This window comes from Nematostella vectensis, chromosome 11 (genome assembly GCF_932526225.1).
Source record: "Nematostella vectensis chromosome 11, jaNemVect1.1, whole genome shotgun sequence".
In the NCBI taxonomy this organism is placed as follows: domain Eukaryota; kingdom Metazoa; phylum Cnidaria; class Anthozoa; order Actiniaria; family Edwardsiidae; genus Nematostella; species Nematostella vectensis.
Window position 1 is genome coordinate 13,707,086 of NC_064044.1, and position 20,756 is coordinate 13,727,841.

The window sequence follows — 20,756 nt, forward strand, 5'->3', positions numbered from 1 at the left end:
AGAGTTTTACTATATCAAGCGACACAGGGATCCCATAGCAGGACCTGCCATCCGCCATGGCCGATCGCCAAGTGTGGCAAACTGTTGTGCGAGACATCTCGGCCGAGGCCGTAGGATGATGATGATGAGGGAGAAAGGAGGAGGCAAAAAAAAAAAAAAAAAAAAAAATTAAATTAACACGAGGTCGTAGTGCGATGGTGAAGATAGACATCTCTTAGTGGTAGCGTGACGCGTTTTATATAATTCTTTCAGGTTTCATTGCATCTTGTGTTGAAATGGTGTCACCATATGCGTTTCTGATCGGTTTTCGCGTGTGGACGATACCCGTATCCGTAACAAAAGGGTTGCGTTTTCAAACGGAACGGATACTGGTAACGGATGTTACCTTAACATCAAAGTTATAAAAGTTAAAATGGCAAGTGCACTTTGTTAGTAAAGATCGGAAATAACTTAATCAAGCTATTTCATAAAAAAAAAACTAGGAACTAGGTAGGGGCGTAATAAACCATATAATGAAAAAGAAACTAAACTGCAAGTCATAGCAGTGCATATTTATAGTAAGAACACAGAAAGCTTCTGGAAACCGCTCTTCTCTTTCTAAAAAACAGCCTTTATTTACAAGTGCAAGAAAATAAATTTCTCAAGTATTATTGCTCCTTTACTCTGTGTAATATTTCTCTCTCATCACTCTTCGTTTCCTATTTCTGTCTTTTACCGTTTTCTACCGGTTCATCGATCTCTCTAGTTTTCCTGGAATATAATTTCTGCTACATACTATTTCCCTCTGATCATTTTCCGTTTCTTATTTCTGTCTTTCCCCGTTTTCTGCCGGTTCATTAATCTCTCCTTTGTCTTTCGCGCTTTCAGTATCTGTTCCTTGGATTTAATTTCGTTTCTTTGTGGACGTGGTCCACTTCTAGAGCGAGAACCTTTCTTGAATTTCCCTAGAAGAAAATATTATATTTGCATTAGAAAATTCGATAAACGAATATTTAATATCGGAAGGCGCACTTAAATCTCGAAATTAAAATCAAAGTTTAACATTATTAACTAAATTCAATCGAAAATATCGCATTGGCATCAGTAGATGAAAATGTAGCTTTTTCACTTTTGGTACTTTGCTAGGATGACAAAATGGCGCCTGACAGAGGCTATTTAAGCCTTGTATTTTGAATATCCCCAGTACTAGATATTCACACATATTCACAAACCTTTTTTGCCGCGCTTGCCCCCGCCCTCGTCCAGGTCCGCCCCGGGTGTGTCCAGCTTGTTTCTCTTGACCCAGTCCTTGTAGATGTTCCTCTTGTACGAGGCGGGAATCCGCGCACCACTTTCCGTCCGGATTTTCTTCTTGTTGCCTTCCTCGCCGACGAACCGTTTCCTCTTACGATCCCTGGATAATTTAGAATTAGTTAAAGGGGTACTTGCCCGTTTAAGAGTGATTTTGGTGTCAATTCATGCCAAATAACCAAACCATTTGATTATACCCATTTTCATTCACACGTGCAGCTTGTGCTTTTCCTTGTCTGGGGTCGGAACTTCTTTTGGTGGCGGAAGCCATTTCGCAGTTACAGCCGCCGTTAGACCGCTAACCAATGAGAGAGCGCCAAAAAAGCACCAGACGTTAAAAAAGCAGAAAAACATACGCAAATACACACTAAAATTGCTGGTTTTCTGTTATCGGTATTTTCTCGGTGACCAAAACTAAGAAGGCGATCCAACTTGGTGTTGTTTTGGTTGTGATAAGTCGAAAGCTGTGACAGATGCAGAATAGGAAGGATAGGGGACTTGCGCTAAGTAATCACGTGACCTTTATGGGTGACAAATTCAAGCCCCCCCCCAAAAAAAAAACCGCGCCCGTCACACAAGAGAACGACGAAAAAATAAAATCTTTAAATGAAACTAAACCCTTTCTGAAATAAAAGAATTCTGGAAATTCTTGGTTTTCTCGTAAGCGCTTAATAAGTTGCTTTTTGTTGCTGTTATTTTGCCACCAAAAGCCTGAGCGCGCGCTAGTTTGCCACCCAAACAGTCACGTGATCCCTGAGCGCAAATCCCGTATTCGAAAGTCATGATAGACGTCCACGGTTGCACTTGTGACTGAAAACGGGTACAAATAACATTTGATTTGTCGGATAATATAACATTTGATCTGTCGGATAATATAACATTTGATTTGTCGGATAATATAACATTCGATTTGTCGGATAATATAACATTTGATCTGTCGGATAATATAACATTTGATCTGTCGGATAATATAACATTTGATCTGTCGGATAATATAACATTTGATCTGTCGGATAATATAACATTTGATCTGTCGGATAATATAACATTTGATCTGTCGGATAATATAACATTTGATCTGTCGGATAATATAACATTTGATCTGTCGGATAATATAACATTTGATCTGTCGGATAATATAACATTTGACCTGTCGGATAACATAACATTTGATTTGTCGGATAATATAACATTTGATCTGTCGGATAATATAACATTTGATCTGTCGGATAATATAACATTTGATCTGTCGGATAATATAACATTTGATCTGTCGGATAATATAACATTTGATCTGTCGGATAATATAACATTTGACCTGTCGGATAACATAACATTTGATTTGTCGGATAATATAACATTTGATTTGTCGGATAATATAACATTTGATCTGTCGGATAATATAACATTTGATCTGTCGGATAATAAAACATTTGACCTGTCGGATAACATAACATTTGATTTGTCGGATAACATAACATTTGATTTGTCGGATAATATAACATTTGATCTGTCGGATAATATAACATTTGATCTGTCGGATAATATAACATTTGATCTGTCGGATAATATAACATTTGATCTGTCGGATAATATAACATTTGATCTGTCGGATAATATAACATTTGATCTGTCGGATAATATAACATTTGATCTGTCGGATAATATAACATTTGATCTGTCGGATAATATAACATTTGATCTGTCGGATAATATAACATTTGATTTGTCGGATAATATAACGTTTGATCTGTCGGATAATATAACATTTGATCTGTCGGATAATATAACATTTGACCTGTCGGATAACATAACATTTGATCTGTCGGATAATATAACATTTGATCTGTCGGATAATATAACATTTGATCTGTCGGATAATATAACATTTGATCTGTCGGATAATATAACATTTGGTTTATCGGATAATATAACATTTGATCTGTCGGATAATATAACATTTGACCTGTCGGATAACATAACATTTGATTTGTCGGATAACATAACATTTGATTTGTCGGATAATATAACATTTGATCTGTCGGATAATATAACATTTGATCTGTCGGATAATATAACATTTGATCTGTCGGATAATATAACATTTGATCTGTCGGATAATATAACATTTGATCTGTCGGATAATATAACATTTGATCTGTCGGATAATATAACATTTGATTTGTCGGATAATATAACATTTGATCTGTCGGATAATATAACATTTGATCTGTCGGATAATATAACATTTGATTTGTCGGATAATATAACATTTGATCTGTCGGATAATATAATGTGGTCTGGACGTCTTACATCGAGCGCCGGATGGAAGTGGATTGAAAAAAGTACTTTACTAGATAAAGTACTAAATTTCGGTACATCGGTTGTATGCTTACTCGAACCCTGACATTATATTAAGTCAGTCAACTAATTCTCCTTAAATCATCCATGTTGCGCAGAAAAATGGCGCCATATTTTTTTTATTTATGTCACTTGAGTGAACAGGGAGTTGATATATATATTCTCTAAAATCTTACTTAATGTAAGTTTCCCTTTATAGTCAATATAATCTTCAAATCTAGATCTCCCTCATCCCGCCGCTGTGTAAGGACTGCCTACCATTTCTTCAACCCTTTCTTTTTCCTCAGCGTTTCGTCATCATCTCCTACGATATCAATCACGGCTCCAGTGGCCTCCTTCTCAAAAGAGTTCAGCCCTAACCTACAAGATGAATAATAATGAGCAATAATTATGACACAAATGTGTAATTCCAGACCAATCCATACCTCTCTAGAAAATGATAGGAGTGCTTTGAGTCGATTTCCAATCAGCAAAAAGGTATTTTTTTATACAAATACTACAAAATTGCAGGGCCATTTCTGGGTCATGAGTAACTGGTTCCAGGGTTCCGTACTTGTCCCACATTTGTATCTCTATTTTAAATAAGAAGGAATAATTGCAATGTTTTCTCCCAGCTAGTCAGCGATCACAGCAAAGACGACAGTGCTGACGCAAGACTAGTTCCAGTACCACGCGGTTAAACCAGCATTTTTGTTTTGAAATGGCGGCTTTTTACCGGCGAACTGTCAAATTTTTTTCGAATGCTAAGAAAACTAGCGCAAAGCTAAGGCTATAATTTTCTTTATGACTCCCTCATTATCACACAAATCTGTCATCTTTTGTACAGTATGGTTTTAATGCTGTACAGTTAGTCAAAACAGCGACTGAAGCCAGCCTTTTATACCTTTACTCGAACTATTCAACACTGAGATTTTGTTTGTTTTCCCCCCAAAACACGCGCATGCGCATACTGCTGCACTGGCAGCAAAGACTGCAGCACGATTATAGCTTGTGCACGACTTACTCACCCCAGGCCTCTCTCGGCATAGTGATCAGATGACGTGTGTGAGATGTAGTTTTCGTCTCTAAAGTTATGTGATGACCCTGCGCCAGAAAAGCGTAAGATATCACTGTCGGACCAGAAGTAAAGTTATGGGCGGTAACACAGTTAGAAATATTACTTTTTCACAAAAATAGAAATCTTTATCTGTAAGATAGTGTTACATGCATCGTTCACAACTCCTTTTTTATATGATATGATGAACAAACAACAAAAACTGAAGAATCTTAAGAAAGGAAGCGTGTAGCCTCAAGTTGATAACGAATTGCGATATAGCACCTTAATCTTGTTTTCTATTACAATTTACAATGGTTGATCTCAAATGCCGAGAATACATTAACATACCATTTCTTTTTGGTTTTCGCTTCTTGTTCTCGCTGGGGTCAATTATTGTAGCGAAAAGACCCTGCAATTTTGAGAAAGAATGATTTGTTTATAGTTCCATTGACAGCAATAAAAGGGCCCCAGGGAGGATATGGTATTCTTGAGGATCGGATGGATACTTTGTGGCAATGGACTTTTTTCTCACCTTAACATCCGCATCGTCCATGTCGACATTCTCCCCCTCAGGGGAGGTGTGGGTCTTCTCGATGTATGGCTGTTGTTGTTGCTTCAGACTGTGCACTTTCTCGATGGTGTTACCATGTTGTGCCCTGTGCATTAAACGATTATTTAAGTAGAGTATTTTCGGATCATACTCGGAAATAAATAAAAAAAAAAATCAATAAGATTTGATCAACATTTACGAGCGTGCTTTGGAATAAGTTACAAATGGCTTGTTTGCGACAACAATTTCGCCCCAAATTATGCCAATATTGTGTTGATCGATGTAAACGCTGTTTGCTGAAGGCACAATACATTTTAATCCAAACAACTTAGATCTTTTTGAGCATATTTTCTGAATTGATAACAATGCCACATGCAGTTATCAGTCGGATAGGTGTAAAGAGTCCAGATCAGAGATATTTCGTCGAGAGAAAAGCCAGGCTATATTCCGCTTACCGTTTGGATTTCATGACGTCTCTGGCGGATGTCTTGGATGTCGGGTTCACTTCAAAAATGGTCTACCATCAGGACAAAATAAATCGTTAGTGAAATCACTCAGGGATTTTACGATGGCACTCCAGCAAATGAGTGTTTGCAATGGTGATATGAAGAAGGGCACGAAATATTTGGCAGCGAAAAACTGAGGGAATGAAGAGGTAAATGTAAACAATAGCGACAACAACAACATCAGCAACAACAATACAAGTAATAGTCCAGTCAATCTACGGTTTAAGATCGGACTAGTTGCAACACAAGGTTTTTCAAGGTTTTTGTATAAAATAAGTCTATGACAAATGACGTTAACTTTTATCCTAATCGTGTAGAAATATATATATCTAGTAATCTATTGTGGTATAAATTTCTTTTTTTTATAAAAGTACGTATTTTTTTTGTGATTTTCATGATATGGGAATCTGTGGTTTTTCATACAAGCCTTGTATAGGAAAATTCGTTGCCGCTTTTCGGGGTGTTTGCTCTGATTTTTTTAGACTTTTAGTATGTTATAGAGGGATACTTTCTGTGCAAGAAATCGTTAAAAAACCTTGTGTTGCAATTAGTCCGCTGTTGGCCTCTTTTTTGAAGTAGATTGCCTGGACTATAAGATAAGTGTTGAACTCGGCTTATTTTTTTAAACGTGATAAGTGATAAGTTTAAATGTTATAACTAGAAAGACTACAGACAAGCTGTACAAAAACTAGATGGTCTGCGTAGGCGTGGTATAGACAAGGTATGAATCAACACGAGGTTGAAAAGGTATGTTGTACGCCTCTGTGAAACGCCTCATGCTAGTTGCGCTAGCATTCCGAGCGTTAGCCCTTCGTCGGAAAAGGTGTACTAAGTTTATCCGGCGGGGAGGTGAAGCAGTGCTACAAGTTTACCTGGCGGGGTTTAAAGTTTCTCACGCTGTCTATGAGCTGAGAAAGGGGGACATCCGTTACCTCACTAGGATCTCCTGTAAAACAACAATCGGTTAACACATCAAGAGACTAAGTAATTAGGAGACTTACACATCAGGAGACTTACACATTAGGAGACTTACACATCAGGAGAATTACACAGCAAGAGACTTACACACCAGGAGACTTACACATAAGAAGACTTACACATTAGGAGACTTACACATCAGGAGTCTTACACATCAGGAGACTTACACATTAGGAGACTTACACATCAGGAGACTTACACATCAGGGGGACTTACACATTAGGAGACTTACACATCAGGAGTCTTACACATCAGGAGACTTACACATTAGGAGACTTACACATCAGGGGGACTTACACATCAGGAGACTTACACATCAGGAGACTTGCACATCAGGAGACTTACACATTAGGAGACTTACACATCAGGGGGACTTACACATCAGGAGACTTAAACATCAGGAGGAGACTTACACATCAGGGGGACTTACACATCAGGAGACTTACACATCAGGAGTCTTACACATCAGGAGACTTACACATTAGGAGACTTACACATCAGGGGGACTTACACATCAGGAGACTTACACATTAGGAGACTTACACATCAGGAGACTTACACATCAGGAGACTTACACATCAGGAGACTTACACATTAGGAGACTTACACATCAGGGGGACTTACACATTAGGAGACTTACACATCAGGAGACTTACACATCAGGGGACTTACACATCAGGAGACTTACACATCAGGAGACTTACACATTAGGAGACTAACACATCAGGGGGACTTACACATCAGGAGACTTACACATTAGGAGCCTTACACATCAGGAGCCTTACACATTAGGAGACTTACACATTAGGAGACTTACACATCAGGGGGACTTACACATCAAGAGACTAACACATCAAGATACTTACACATCAGGAGACCTACACACAAAGAGACTTACACATCAGGAGACTTACACATCAGGAAACTAACACATCAAGATACTTACACATCAGGAGCCTTACACACCAGGGGACTTACACAACGGGATACTCACAGCCATAGCAAAGACAAGAAACCAGATCGGGTTGAGAAAGTTAACGAACCTAACAGAGGATGAACTGCCAGTGGAGTTGCCATTAGTTCCTTCGACCTCTTGACGGATTCCGAGGAGGCCTGAGGACGAGACCTTATGTACTGTTTGTAGGCGTTGGCGCACACCCCTTGTAGTGTCATCTGCGTAATAAAGATGTCAGGGAATTTCAACAACTGGGGACATAGAATAAGGTATTTCACATAAACTGTACCATATGACTTTTACTCACCAAGTCGTGGGAGTTGTCGTGAATGGTGCGCAGGGTGGCATCTTCCTCATCCAGAACTTGCTGTGGCATTCCACCAAACACCCCGTCCTCTTCCTGTGACCCTGTGGCACTTAGCCTTAGGGGTCTACCAAGGAACAAGTGGAGGTCTAGCAAGTGTGCCACCTACCACAGGCAATACAATACAATCAAAACAATGTCATGGAACGAACAAGGGACAGGTGGAGGTCTAGCCAGCGTGCCACCTACCACAGGCAATAAGATCAAAACAATGTCATCAAATGCGATATCTGTTTAATGCCGGTAATCTTTCTTATGTTTGAAAACACTGTGAAAACTGTTGGCTCCCCGATATCATGGCTTGAGGTCCCACTAATACTTTTGGTAGCCATGCAGGGCATGTTATTTTTAGTCCGCCAAGCGGTGTTTTTCAACTGTTATTTTCGCACAAAACATAGACGTGGGGATAATTTACCCAGTCTTACAACCTCCGAAAGCACATGGTTGTTATAATCTCTCCCAAAATTAAAAGACTTTAAGATACGAAAACAGCAACAAGGAAGGCGATGGTAGGAAACAATTAAATTGATTAAAGGATTGAAAGGCCGTGTGCGAAAATTCGGTCTCAACTGTTCCCTGCCAAACCACGACGTGAAAATTTAACAACTCAATAGAAACCTGAGCACATGGATGTGGTGTCGTTTACTTTGTATTGGCGAAGTTCTAGTTGGGGTATATGTTTATAGCGTTACAGGAATAAGGGAGTAAAAAGGTTAAATGCAGTATTCAAAACATTATTTTCTTGCGTCAAGACAGAAGCAATTAGGCACTAAAAAGATTACTTTTTCCTGATATTATTACCTCATCGTTCGCAACGAGTGAATAAGCTGTCCCTGATCTTCCAGCACGGGCAACACGACCTGTAGTTAAAAAAATATCAACCAGGCAGTCATTTGATGCTCCTTCCCAATAGCGAGTCGCACAAAGAATCCATTATCATCAGTTGATTCAACCGAGTTATGAGATACATAAAAATATTGTACCTCAAGTATCAGGCTTAAATTGGGGATCATTATATTTATAGTTTCTTGTAAATAGGCTATTGAATTGTCAAATCACTCTTGGCGGTGTAAAAAAAAATGAAGTGGAGATTATTGTACAGGCTTGGTCTGTCTAGTATGGTCTAGGAAGAATATGGTTATAGCCGAAAACGTTGTTGCACAACATTCCAGAATCCAATGTTTATCGAACCAAGCAATTAAATTGATTCTTGGAGGTCGTGTAACAACGATTTCGATTATAAATCATATCTAAATCCCAAGTTATTATACAAGGATGTAGCTCTTACCGACTCGGTGGACGAAAAGTTTTGCCTTTGGCGGGAAGTGAAAGTTGATCACATTATCCAACATGGGGATGTCTATACCTCGTGCCTACAAAAACAACACAGAGTGGAAATGAACCTTCTGATGGCGTAGGGTTAAGCAAGAGAAAAGGCGATTTGCACTAAGAAATGTACACCAAAAACTGATGGAAATTATATCATCTTTCAATGAAAATAAGCCCTTTCTGACAAAGAAAGTTCCTGGCTGATCAGTTAGGGATCTCACCTCCTATAACATAGCCCCTCTAAGCATGGACAGACATACAGACTTACCGCAACATCTGTCACAACCATCACCATCGTTTTCTTATGCTGGAATTTGCCAACGTTGATGGTACGTGCTGCAGCATAACAAAAGGGGTTAGAGCCTGTGTCTTAGCAAGCAGCTTCAACACTACAAAATAATAACTACACAAGGGGAAGTGCATGAAGTTGGAAAAAGACAATCATTGAAAGTATTCTCAAACCCAACAGACGTCATCAATCTTTTGAAAGCAACCAATCAGGTCTGTCTGAAAGGCAGTCTCTTTTTTTACTGGTATGGATGGATCCAGGTTGACACTAAATCCTCACCAGCCTTCTGTTTTTTAAGAGTGAACAGACCTTTAAAGGGGCTTGCCACACCTTTCAAGTTTTAAATTTAGATTATGTCCGTGATATCAAAAGGTATTTAGGACTACAAAATGGTGTACCTGTCTGGTCCAGTGAACTGTACACATACGAACAATCAATTCCTCCACTCAGCAACATCTAAACAAAATGGGAAAGAGATTAAGTCAAATCTCATAAACTTGAAATTCATTTGAAAGCCAACCTACAGATAAGGGCTATACAAATACTATATATTTTCATAATCATATTAAAGCTTAAACCCAATCCCCTTAAAGACAAGTATTGTAATCTTGGGAAATCGCCTTGTGCTCTACCTCTTTTAAGTATTCCACATGATGTTTTGTTGCTGCAAAAATAAGTGTCTGTTCCGTTGGCTTGATGACGTTTTGTAGCAGATGCATCAGGGCAGCTATAAAAGCACATACACAAACCATATTAATTCACAGATCTGGCACATCAATCAAGCTGCACGAATAGCCAATCAGGAAAGAGATGATGTAATAAAGGCCAAGTGGTTCCACAAATGTCCCACAAAATGTTACACAAAGTTGGCAATCAACTGCAAAAAAATAGGTTTGAGAATTTTTTTTGTGAATTTGGCCCCCTTTTCTTTGACCTGCCACTTGTAGAGGGGGAACTCAAATTACAGAAAACCACATTAGAAGTTCACAATAATTACTTGCCTTGTTTGTCATCAGAGCGTACATGGAAAAATGCAAGCTGAAATAAGCATACTATTAGATACTAATGTAAAAGACTGAAACAATAGTCAGGACAACCCCAGTCGAGCTAGGGTACACAATCCTCCCTTTCTAAATCAAGGCTTGTAAAGTTGGGAGCAAAAATCCAAAACAAAATATGGACATAATAGATGATAATTTGTACCAACTTTCAGTCACAGATGCACCCTGTGCCTTGCATAAACGAGTCATAATTTATTTTGCTGGACGTCAATAAAGACTTTTTAATTCTTTCAATTCTGCATCAGCTTACCAATTCTTATAGCTTTTGACTGACGACAAGCGCAAGCACAAGCACATAATTCTCTTCCTAGCTACTGTCACGGTGAAAATATCGATAAACACAAAGCCAGCAATTGAAGAAAGTTTGAAATGTTTTTTAGCTTTGAATCGTTGTTGATTTAGTGTGTATGTAAGTAGGTGCATTTATGACGTAAAACAGGTTAAGGGGTATGAATTTTTGTGCGATTTTGACACTGATTTTGGAGAGAGTGTGAGCATACAAAGAAAAGGAATTCTTAAATTGTTAGTGTGGCGCATGCCAGTGCTATTCCCGGTCATACGATAAACCAATGTATAAACTCTCTATATAACGATATACACACAATGTGTTACAGTTTACCCTTTTGTATTTTAAAATCTTACTTTTAAATTGCATAAAATGCTTTTGTTTATCTCCAAAATATTGTTATATAGAGTTTCTATACAACGATTTTTCCATTACAATGATGCAATTTTTCAATAGCTGGCCATATCATTACATCAATCTTCTACTGTATAACTCCAGACTAAAGACATAATCACTTACCTTTAACTGCTCACTTAATTTGGTATCTACATCAAGTCTGACAAGCGCTGGGTCACATAGCCCTTGAAATAAATACAAGGCCATTAACTCATACACAGCACGCCCGTAGCCAGGGGGGGTTCGGAAGAACCACCCACTCGACTGAAAGGTCCGCCCTGATGAAGGAAGACTGAGTACCACTGCGAGCTAGGGCGAGCTTCCTTAGAGAAAAGGTATGCTAAATGGGTAAACGAGCACCCCCTCTCAAAATCTTGGCTACAAGCCTGCACCAGGGCTTTCTTCAGCAAGATATCTGGGTCTCTGAATATGCATATAACAGCGCACTGTTATAACCATTGTGTGCTCAAGGGATAGAACTCTGGATATTGCACAAGCGTAGAAGATTGACAGAATTTTGAATGTCCCATGGGAAACATCAAATAATGTGTTCCTGCTGTTTTTTAGGCTGAGGTCACAATGCAAATTTAAAACTTACAGTAAACTCATGTGTTTTTAGACCTTTTTTTGCCTACTTACCAGCTTTTGCAAAGTCTACAAGGAGTCTTGGCAGGGTGGCAGAAAACAGCAGTGTCTGTCTGCAAAAAGATAAAACAACAAAATGCAGTATTGAATTAAAGAAACAGTTCTTCATATAATCATCAGAGGTTGAGATTGTTTCACAAATACACTGAATTATTAAGTTATAGCATGGCACGAGGGGAATTTAGTGATTAAATGTCACCACAACTGAGGGAAGATTAGTTGAAGTCCCGACGCCCCAGGCGCATGCGAATTTTCGAAACAAACATAGTTGATTTACATAGCTGCTCTACATATCTACAGTTTGGTTCTTTGATGTCGTAAGTATGCATGCGTACAGAAATCAAAATCATAACACATGGATCTAGTCTAACGTTGTTTAGGTAACACGAAATCAAATATTCATGTCCTCTTGGCGCAGGGTCTATTCCTGTGCTAATCGGGAAGCTGCCTTCTATTTGTTTCTCTGGTGGAAACTAGAAGACATGCATCTTGGTTCTAAATTTCTCTCATGCACTGATGTAGAGGGACATTTAGAAGACAAAAGATTCTTTTGTCTTTTTCTTGATTTCCATCATCTTCAATACATGAGGAAAATTTAGAAACTAAATCTCCCTCATCATTAATGCATCATTAATCATTAAACCATCTATTGTTTTCGAGGGGAAGGGAATTTTGCTAGTAATCGTCCCTCAGAAAACAAAAGAATCTGAGGTGATCATGTTATTACAATGAAAGGCTTACAAAAGACCTTGTGCTTCACATTGAAAATTGTGTTGTGTTCTTTTCTTTTCTCTGTGTGGTATTACTAGAAAAACTATAGAAAAGCTGTAGAATAATTAAGTGGTCTGTGTAGATGTGGTGGAATCAGGGAAATAAATCAAGACCAGGTTGAAATAGTGGGTTCAAGACACTGTGAAAACAGGGTAATTTCTCTGATGCTTCAAGTGGTAGCCCTCTGTCAAAGTGAGTTTGAATATGCAATTTCATGACATTACATTCACAGTGTTTACTTAGCCCATTTATATAACAGTACCTTGACTCAGGAAGCCTGTGGATAATCTCATGCAGCTGTTCTGCAAAACCCATCTCAAACAACCTGCAAACATCGGAAAAAATACTTTCTACAAAATGTATCCCGAAATATTTCCTTAAAACCTTATAATAAACATGCTCAAATTCCTTCGGTTTACATGCTGTTCCTCAAAATGGAACTGCCAAAAAGTAAGCAAAAGAATGAAAAGCAGAGCTGTCCTACAAACTAATAAGAGCTAGCCAATTAAAAAGTAATACTGCATCTTTTCCAATTGCCACCTTATCAAACATTGATTGAGGTATAACCACCTAAGATAAAAGGTCCATATTATGTTCAGAGAAACCTTCCTGTACTGCCAATTTTGTTGGTTTTTTAGATGAGTGAAAAACTCCAAAAACGTTCTTCACGAATCAAGCCAGGTGGAGTACAACTTGTGAATACCCTTTGTTGCTAAGTGGACAAGTGACTTCTATATTTGGGGTTTTAATGGGGAGCCTTAAAAAAGGCACCCCCAACACTCCTATGGGGTCCCAGCTTATGGGTCAGAGTAAAGCAGTTAAAGCCCAGACATATAACCCTGCATACCTGTCAGCCTCGTCAAACACCACATACTCCACAGATGACAGCTTTAATTCCATCTCCATGACAACATGCAGAAAGCGACCTGGTGTAGCGACGACACTGAAGCATAAGAAAATTTGCATTTTTATTTAACACTGATTAATGACCCAAGTTAAATGTCATGTCAAGCACAGGCTCATCCATCCTCTTGATTGAGTTTTTTAAGTTTAGTGAGGGAAGTGATTCACAGGTTATGGCCATGCACGTTTCAGTCACATTATTTTTCAGATTTTATTCATACATAGGTTCATTCAAAGGAAATTCACAAGCTTTTCATGTTTAGAACTTGTGAACATGTCTGTTTATAACAGGCTTTGGCTGTGGTACTTATTTGAGCTTTCTCAGTGGTATCTGTCATCCATACCCTTTTGGGAGCATGTATTATGGATCAGGTGTGGGTTAATAATAGTCTATGATGTTACATAGTAGATAACTTACATATCGGGGTTGGTGTGGATGGCAGCAAATTGTCCCTCTAAGCTAAAACCAAAACATATAGTAATTTATAGATTCCAGGCTTTTATACTGCATAGATTGTGTGGGGGATGTTTTTCCCCCTCTTTTTTAAAGAATTTTAGAATTCAGACACTGAAACTTGTTGAGACATGTTTCTAGTTACCTCGCATGTGATTGGTTGAAACAAACCTTCTATACTTATTTCTGGAGTTCACGGTTTTAATAGTTGCCTCTAATATCTAATTGAATCGGGGCACTAATACAAGCTACTGTAGGATACACAAAAAAGCAACAGAGATGGTACACGAAATATTCAGTACTTTACCAAATTGTGTTATATGTCAATTTACTGCAGTTTTCAATGTTATGTTGTTGTTTCCAACAACTAAATCTCCTGTGGCTTCCATCATTCAAAATCATTAAAGCATTTTTAATGGATAGCACTGAAATGGTTTCAAATCACAAGGTGCTGACCAATCAAAAACCACCAAATTTTATTCCATGAGTTTGAATGACCAAAGCCAGAAAGTGGTCTAGGAGTTAGAAATAGGCAAAATCTTTGCCCTTCACATTCATAAATACCTGTCTCCTCCAAGAATCACAGATGATTTTAATCCAGTAAAGCGACCAAGCTGTCAACAAATAAGCACCACCATCACCACAAATGAGAACTCCTACAGTACATATCCACTAAGACATGGGCCATGGAAACATCCACAAAGTTTGATCATACATAATGCAAACAGCATGCAGAAGAATGTGCTTGTGTTCCTTGGTTTATGTTGAGTGAAAGCACAAGGAGGTGGTTCTATAAGCCCGTTAACATTGAACTGCTAGTGAGAACCAGACTTTATGGCTATTTTAATTCTAAAGTGTGATAATACTTCCACTGGCACTAATACAAAGTGTGTTAGCCAAATAGCATCATTGTTTTGATTGAAGACTTTAACCCATTGACTCCTGGCTTTTTTGGAGCTGAATTTAAAAAAAACAGACTGAAAACAGATACCTCCCCCCCTATTCTGAGTTTTATACAGCCCGTCAAAGTCAAACACAGCTGCACCTAGTCAGTGGTATCCAAGCTTTCCAACAGTGCTTTGCGGTCCCCACTTTTAATCCCTCGTCGTTGTGCTGAAGCCAGCACAAGTTGATGGTTGCTTGTATTTTTCATCCAAAATACAGCTATGAGCATATTAGGAGAGTATCTCAGGACATCATGAAGTCTTTTGGGGCATAATTGAGTGCTTTGCTTATGGATATTTGCAAGCAAATGTGGATTCATGATGATTTTTTCTTGTTTGGCTTTGCCCGGATGAGAAAATAATTTTCTAATGAATCACCACAGCTCTCCTAAATGCTGTCTTTTCTGAAACCAAATTGATTCCAAAATTGTTTACACTGCTATTCTGGGTCTGTATGAGCTGGAATTGATTTGTTTGGCTTCGGGGTGAAAAGACTTATAAAAAACCATCTGACTTTGGGGAGAGGAGTGTTGACTGGCCCTCCCCTCGTGAATTTTCCCCTGGATCTCCCAGAATGCTTTGCAATACGTAAAGATATTTTCGTGGTTGTACAATCCTTCAAGGAATGGAGATTGTGTTTTGAGGCCAAGGAAATGTACCTGGAGGATCAGAATAAAGGTATCTATTTGTGTCTTGAGCTGTGTTTGCTGATCTCTCTCCCTTGTGTGGTATTTTGAGCGTTTTATTGAGAGGGGTGATTCTGCTTTTCTCTCCTTGTTCAATTTGAGATTTGTCAAAGAACCTGTGCTATTATTTGGCTTAAGAGTAGATGCAAACACCTTGGTTGGATGCATATCTGTAAGACCATTTATCCCTTAGACTGATGCCTGAGTATCTTCATCTTGTTGTGTTTATTTTGAATTTATGAATTTTTTGGGTTGTGGGTACTTCCCAAAGCCGGTACAGGCCGGTTGAGGGGTCAATGTGTTAAGGCTATTTTGATTCTAAAGTGTGATGATACTACCATGTGCACTAATACAAAGTGTGTTAGCCAAATAGCATTCAACAATCACTTTGATTGGCATAAAGAACATACCGCATTTCTGATGTCCATTCAAGCATTTATTCGCTTGCTAGTTGGCTAGGGTAGTTTATGATATCATTCAGATAGTACATTTCTTACATTTTGATTGGTTTTAATTGCTTTATTTCACAGAAGTCAAGCTAGAATGTATCATGCTATAAACAATCAATCTTACCTCTTTTATGAATTTCTGTGTTTGCAAGGCTAATTCACGAGTAGGGGAGAGGATAAGAGCCCTTATTCCAACCTGGAGAAAAAAGTAAAAATCGTATATTGTTAAATGACAAAAGAAATAAAGAGAAACAACATGTACATGGTATACTATACCTTGGCTGTATGAGTCTGCAGTTTCTCAAACATTGGGATCAGGAAAGCTGCAGTTTTTCCAGAACCTGAAACAGCAGCTATTTTAGAAATGTCTGTATTTCTCAAGATATGTATTTGCTAACTTCCATAGTAAACTCTAGGGTATTCTCTAGACCAAAAGCAAAAATAGACCATTATTTTTAAGTCCTTGAAACCCTAAATTATCAAAGAGATTCTCAGGGTATCCACTGTTTACTAATAATTATCATCAACTTTGCAGGCAATGTTCAAACAAAAAAGAGAGTTCAATAGCTTAGTGATGCACAGGCATTGCTTTGGGGGGCATGGATTTAAACAATAATTTCTAAAAAAAAATCCCAATGGTTATTTGTACTGTACTCTCATATGATTAAAATAATTCAAAATCTCTAGATGTATTATCAGATTGCAAAACGCACGTTTTTCCAGGGTTGTTTTTCCCCAAATTTTCTGCTAGTTGATACATGAACATGTTTGTATATTTTTACATTAAACTTGAAATATGGTCTTTAATAAACTGGTATGCATCACTCCTCACACCTTGTGTGTTGTTTATGTAGAACATACAATATAAACATTTTCTGTGCGAAGGATCGCAGAGACTAAGCACTGAATAGAAATTTGATTTGGAAGTTTGCAACCATCACACTGATGTGTGATGTAGACAGTAGTGTGACAGTAGACTGAGCAAATGATAATAATTTGTAGATAAAATATTGTCTTAGACTTTACAATACACAAATATTTCACCTGTTCTTGCCATGGCAACCACATCTTTGCCATCCATGACAAGGGGTAGTGTCTAGAAAATAGAATAGAATGTAAAATATATTTATTATGTTCCAGCCAAGGTACCTATAAGGGGAGGTGTTTAAAAATCAGTTTTATCTCTAAATAAAGCTCTTTTTTCAATGTGAGCACAAATCCTCCAAAACAAGACAAGCTTTACAAGAGAATGTGGTCATTTTTTGCTACTTCCTTTCTAATGTACAGTCCCTCTCTTCATTTGGCTCTTTAAAAAATGCAACACGTTTAGGCTAGGCAATTATTTAGGGGGGGGGCACTCATTCATATTCATGTTCTTAGGGGAGGTGCTTGTTCGAGGGGGGGGGGGCATTTTTTAGCAAATATAGTATGCCAGTTCAGACTTATTGAGTAAGTATGCCCATTTAGAGGTGTTAAAAGATAAGTACATGCATAGCAGCGTTTGTTATGAATACTTAATTTTATCTAGCACAAATGACAACATACCCTACAACTGGGACATAACCAGTAAGAAACAATAAAACCATAAAAGAATTGCCATCTTACAATGAAATATAAGGTGATGGGAAATAAAAAGATGAATAGCATCATCTAGAGTAGATGAGTGAAAAGGATACCCCACTGTAGTCGTATATGTTTTATACATGCATGCCTTTTTACAATAACTAACAGACAGTACCTTTCTTTGTATAGGAGTAGGGACTTTGTAGCCTTTCTTCATTACTCCTTTAAACACAGGGAAGCTCAGCCCTGCAAGTAAAAATATAACTGAATATCTATAGTAGCTATGTACATATAACACGCATTAAATCTTTACAGGGTAAATATTAACAGGGTTGTATCCAGCATCTTTTGAAAGAGAGCCTAGCATACCCCTATCTGAAATAAGGTGAAACTTTGAGAACCCATGTATCATAACATACAGTGCTCCATCCAATAATTAATTAAATAAGTGTTAATAAAAACAAATCAAGGCTTCAAAAGCAGTGTAATTTTTGTGCATGTTTCTGTGAACATTCCCATGGCTTTTAGATACCAGGATTCGACAATTTATATGCTACCCATGAAGCGCTGCAAGTTAACAAAAGTTGATTTTTAAGCAGGGCTTCCATTAAGTTTCAGAGTAGGCAGTGGAGATTAATAAGTAGGGGGTGGAAGTTATTTTTATTCTATTAGTTCGAATCAAACTTTTATATACTTTTTTTTTTAAATCTTGGAAAATTGTAACTGGTGGTTCCACCAGCTGCCTGGCTTAAATGAAACCCCTGCAAAGTGTAACAGTGTTAGATGTTTGTAAAACATGGCAAATGGGGAATTCATCAATTTTAGCTCACATTCATTTAAAATTTTGGAGTGGGTTTGGGTGCTTTCTTGGCTCACTCTCTGTCCACGCCTGTAACGAACCTTACCCAGAGATTGAAAACCTCCAGACTTCTTCTTTTTTTTGTTTTGCTGGGAGACAAGTTTTCTTGTATCAAGTTCATTGATTTCCTCCTCATTGTCAGACTCTACAACGTCCTTGACTTCATTTCCAACCTGTAAACAACAATAAAACAATATCTACTATTACTATCAACCCAACAACTGCTACTATGGTTGAAAGTCAAAACATAATTCGATCCATCCATATTGTCTTTGTTGATGCAAATCCGTCACATCACGTATCAATAGCAAGAATCTTACCTCCAAGAACTCTAGCGCCTCTTCATCTTCTTTGGAAGCCTTGCGTTTGGCAGATCGTCTTTCCTTTCGATGCTTGAATTTTGCCGGTTTGCTGTTTGTTTTCTTCGTCTGCTTCTTGCCAGAAAACTTGCTCGATTTTGGTTTCATAATGATAAAAATACTAATTACTGGAAATTATACAATATATCGTTCTATGTCATACATTCAGTCACTTCTCATTACAATACTAAGATTTTAGCGGTATTTTTAGGCATATACTTGACAAACTTTTGTCCCACGTTGGTTTGTGTTGTCGGCCATCTTGAAACACGTGTTACAAGTTATACCCAGTACTCCGCATCCCTCTTAGCACAGGATTCCCAGAACAGGATTGTATTTCACCCTTCGCGAAAAATAACGGTCAATTATTTATCCCATTCTCTTTCTTGAATTGCTTTCATTGCCGCTATCTTTCTATCGATGTTTTTTGCAAGGCCTGGCCTCTGTTATAAAAAAAAATTTGTTTCTGGGAAGAGACCATGATCTCTTGGTATAGCCGTAACTGGGCCCCGAAATGATCCCAGGACACTTAGGAACTGAAACGATCCCCATAATCGACCCAATATATAAAGCAGGCCCGTACCCAGGATTTTTCTTGAGTGGGTGCGCAATACAAAAAGTGGACCGGGGGGAGGGGAGAGTTTTCTGATGAAATTCTGAACACCACCGAAAGAAAAAAAAAGGGATTTTCATGCCATTGCAGTTTCCCGACGGGACGTTTATTATCGGATTTGGCTAAAAACAAGATTGACATACTAGGGATACCTTATTCTTCTTTATTTTTGCGTGTCCCAAATTTCGCAAAAATTTTCTCAGCACTTTTTGCGAGTCTTTAATTTCGAGTCTAAAATTGTGTTTGGAAGAGACTTTAATTCGCAAATTTGAAATTCACGTGACTTTATTTTCTCTTTTTTTTTACAAAAAACAAAAACAAATGTAGGGTAACCAACAACTGAAACAGGCACGTCTCTTAGTCTTGCAGTAAAAGGTGCTTGTTTCTCAGCCATTATCGATACTTTCGTGACATATGTCCTTACGAGGATATCATAATAGAAACTACAATCTCTGTCATCAATCAGACCCGTACCCAGGATTTCTTGGGGGGGGGAGGGGTGGTGCAAAGTCCAAGAAAGTGGATAGATAGATAGATATTTTATTCATGGCACCTTATAAAACATTTACATCGGCGCAAATACACAAATAATATGTTTTTCTTACTTTGCCTTTTGCATTTTTTTCTTGTTTCGGATGATTAGGTGACGTCACCGTACGTTGTCATCAAGCTTCACATTTCTTGCCTTCATAAATTCAAAAATATGTTTCGCTAAGCGCCGATTCACTTTTTCATTCCGGCTCAATCCCATAATTCTGACGAAATTATTTTATTTGTTGGCATGGTGTCTAACATTGATCCCTGCGTGCGTTTTAAGGAATTCCAGTAAATTATCCCGATCATTTTTATAGGCCGGACATTCTAACAGAAAATGTTCTTCATCCTCCACTTTACCTGTCCGGCATACTAAGCATTTTCTTTCGTTAGGTTTTTTATATGGCTTTTCATACCTTCCAGTATTAATTGCTAGCTTATGATTGCTTATCCTGAATTTAGTAAGGGCAATCCTATGGTCAATATTTTTTACGTGCGTTAGATAATCTTCTAAATTGTGGGACAGTTTAAACTTTCTGAGCGTACGCAATTTGTTCTTTTGCGCTTGGTCTTTT

At 38.0% G+C, this 20,756-nt stretch overlaps 1 protein-coding gene across 1 annotated transcript; it reads right to left on the reverse strand.

The window, feature by feature from the left end:
* Window positions 1-589: 589 nt before the first annotated feature.
* Window positions 590-19,327, reverse strand: LOC5517568 (ATP-dependent RNA helicase DDX54). Its single transcript, XM_032362036.2, has 28 exons — window positions 18,996-19,327; window positions 18,722-18,848; window positions 17,992-18,062; window positions 17,298-17,349; window positions 16,530-16,594; window positions 16,378-16,449; window positions 14,739-14,788; window positions 14,139-14,180; window positions 13,665-13,760; window positions 13,080-13,142; window positions 12,041-12,099; window positions 11,525-11,586; window positions 10,660-10,696; window positions 10,291-10,385; window positions 10,057-10,114; window positions 9,638-9,705; window positions 9,329-9,413; window positions 8,842-8,900; window positions 7,984-8,145; window positions 7,765-7,894; window positions 6,616-6,689; window positions 5,693-5,754; window positions 5,220-5,343; window positions 5,036-5,096; window positions 4,659-4,734; window positions 3,910-4,011; window positions 1,212-1,393; window positions 590-944 (listed from the first exon to the last, which is right to left on the reverse strand). The coding sequence occupies exons 1-28, from the start codon at window positions 19,140-19,142 to the stop codon at window positions 775-777; spliced, it is 2,451 nt and encodes an 816-aa protein (XP_032217927.1). The 5' UTR covers window positions 19,143-19,327; the 3' UTR covers window positions 590-774.
* Window positions 19,328-20,756: the final 1,429 nt, after the last annotated feature.

Excerpts from the sequence above, each read along its gene's own strand:
- LOC5517568 (XM_032362036.2), bottom strand. The coding sequence starts at position 19,142 with ATGAAACCAAAATCGAGCAAGTTTTCTGGCAAGAAGCAGACGAAGAAA. Across the intron at positions 13,761-14,138 it reads ATCCACACCAACCCCGATAT|TGTCGTCGCTACACCAGGTC; the intron begins GTAAGTTATCTA and ends CTTATGCTTCAG. Across the intron at positions 9,706-10,056 it reads CAGTTCACTGGACCAGACAG|CACGTACCATCAACGTTGGC; the intron begins GTACACCATTTT and ends GTTATGCTGCAG.